Raw genomic sequence first — 2,020 nt, forward strand, 5'->3', positions numbered from 1 at the left:
CTGTACAGAACTATGTAAAGCATGCTACATGCCACCCAACAAACACAAACTTGCAAAGGAGAAATGGAATGTAGCTCAGCTACATTGCTCACCCAACTCTGCCCCACCCTATGACCACTCTTCCTGGCCTTTTGGCTGTCACCCTCCCATGCCGGTTGTCTTCACCTTCTCCTCAATGGCTCCCTCTTCCTCCCTAAGTTCCACTTTAAATTCTGAGAGCCTCCCTTCCTGATCTTCCATCGAACATCTCTCTCTCTCTTTCTCTCTCTCTCTCTCTCTCTCTCTCTATGGGGACGAGTGGGAATGGGAAGCTAAGCAAACTGAAATGCATGATAAAGCGTTGGCATTCATCGAGCAAGATCACGCGCTCCGCCGCAAGCGGGGGCAGCAGCGGCTCGTCCTCAAGGTCGCAGGACGACGACGCGTGGCACTCCGCATCGTTCCATGGCGACGAGGCCCCGCCCGCGCTTCGCGCGTTGTACGTCGGCAAGTCGCGGCGGCAGTACCTCATCTGCTCCCACCTCGTCGACCACCCTCTCTTACGGGAACTGGTCGAGAGGACGGGAGGAGGGACCGGCGGTGGTGCCGATGCCGGGACGGTGGTGGGTTGTGAGGTGGTGCTCTTCGATCACTTGCTGTGGATGCTGGAGAACGCCGATCCCCAGCCCGACTCACTGGACGAGTTGGTGGACTTCTATTCCTGCTGATAGTTCACGTAGCGGCTTGCATGGCCTTCCAGCTAAATTTCTCAGCATTAAATCTTTGTTCTTGAAGGGTTACAAAAGGATGCTCGGTCATTATTTTTCTCTCTGCTCCATGCTAAATTCTCAGACGTGTTCCTCTTCTCAATTGACATCCAAAATAATCATGTAAATTATATGTAGAGGAAATTGTTCATGTTGATCTCGTAATACATTAATGTTTGAAAGGTTTTAGGTGTAAGATCATGAAGTTGAGAGTTAATGGTTGCCGCCAACTTGGATGAGAGTGTCTGCTCAACACTTTTCTCGGTACCTGAATGCTCTTCTTTATGGCAAAAGAAGAACCACGACATTAGCTATGAGATCACTTTCAAGAGCTGGCATTGCACGAATGACGGAGGTGGGGTCTCGGCCAGAAGGAAAAGATGGAACTTAACATCATGAACATTTTCTTCCTACCTAGGTTGTTAATTTGCCCAGCAAAGGATCAATGGCTATGCATGGGACCTGATGTTGCCCTTCTTGTGGAGGAAGATGAGAGGAAAAATATATATTAGGGTTACCGGACTGTGAAACACTAAACACTAACACTAGAAGAAGTATTAATTAATGTTGTTCATTCGAACAGTCTCATAGAATAGATTCCATATGTTGTTTAACACAGAACTAGGTAGTATAGAATTTGCCGTATGAATCCTCATGAGATAGCAGTGGAGATCGGCAAGCATGCATTCGTTGCTGCAGCTGCAGGTCCTGCACATTAAAAAAGAAACCGCAGAGAGGGCACATGGTTTGATGGTGCTGTGGGGCTGCGAGAAGCACATGGTGTGCTCCATCATTCTTTAGGTTTCTCATAAATAGAGAAGGACAAAGAGTCGAGAGAAGTAAATTACTAACATGTGTATAGGAGGAAGAAATCACTGTAGCTTACTAACTTCATGCTATCGGAACTTGAACCTGATTCTAGCACATTTTTTTCTACCCGAATCTACTATGAATCAAATTAGAGGATGATCAAATTTAACTTAAGAGTAGTAGAAATGAATACATAATTGTCCTCAATCTCTTGTCGTTATCGTCTTTTCCCTGTTCATTCCGGTTGATGAAATGTATCAGCCTAATGACCAACATTTGCATGACTGCGGTGGGCCGAAGCACGGCTTACGTGTATGTGTATGGGCTAAATTAACCATGACGTCGACCTCTACAGTATTTTCAGACGCGTAGAAGACCAAACACCGAATCATCGGCCTGATCTTAACATTGTCATTGAAAGATGAGGCTAAAACCAAACATAATGTATGTGTCGCTTTGAGATC

The 2,020-nt window shown here is 46.2% G+C and overlaps 1 protein-coding gene across 1 annotated transcript; it reads left to right on the plus strand.

The window, feature by feature from the left end:
• Nucleotides 1-287: 287 nt before the first annotated feature.
• Nucleotides 288-707, plus strand: LOC135595108 (auxin-responsive protein SAUR76-like). The gene has a single exon (XM_065085625.1). The coding sequence runs from the start codon at nucleotides 288-290 to the stop codon at nucleotides 705-707; it is 420 nt and encodes a 139-aa protein (XP_064941697.1).
• Nucleotides 708-2,020: the final 1,313 nt, after the last annotated feature.

Source organism: Musa acuminata, chromosome BXJ1-10 (genome assembly GCF_036884655.1).
Source record: "Musa acuminata AAA Group cultivar baxijiao chromosome BXJ1-10, Cavendish_Baxijiao_AAA, whole genome shotgun sequence".
Lineage (NCBI taxonomy): Eukaryota > Viridiplantae > Streptophyta > Magnoliopsida > Zingiberales > Musaceae > Musa > Musa acuminata.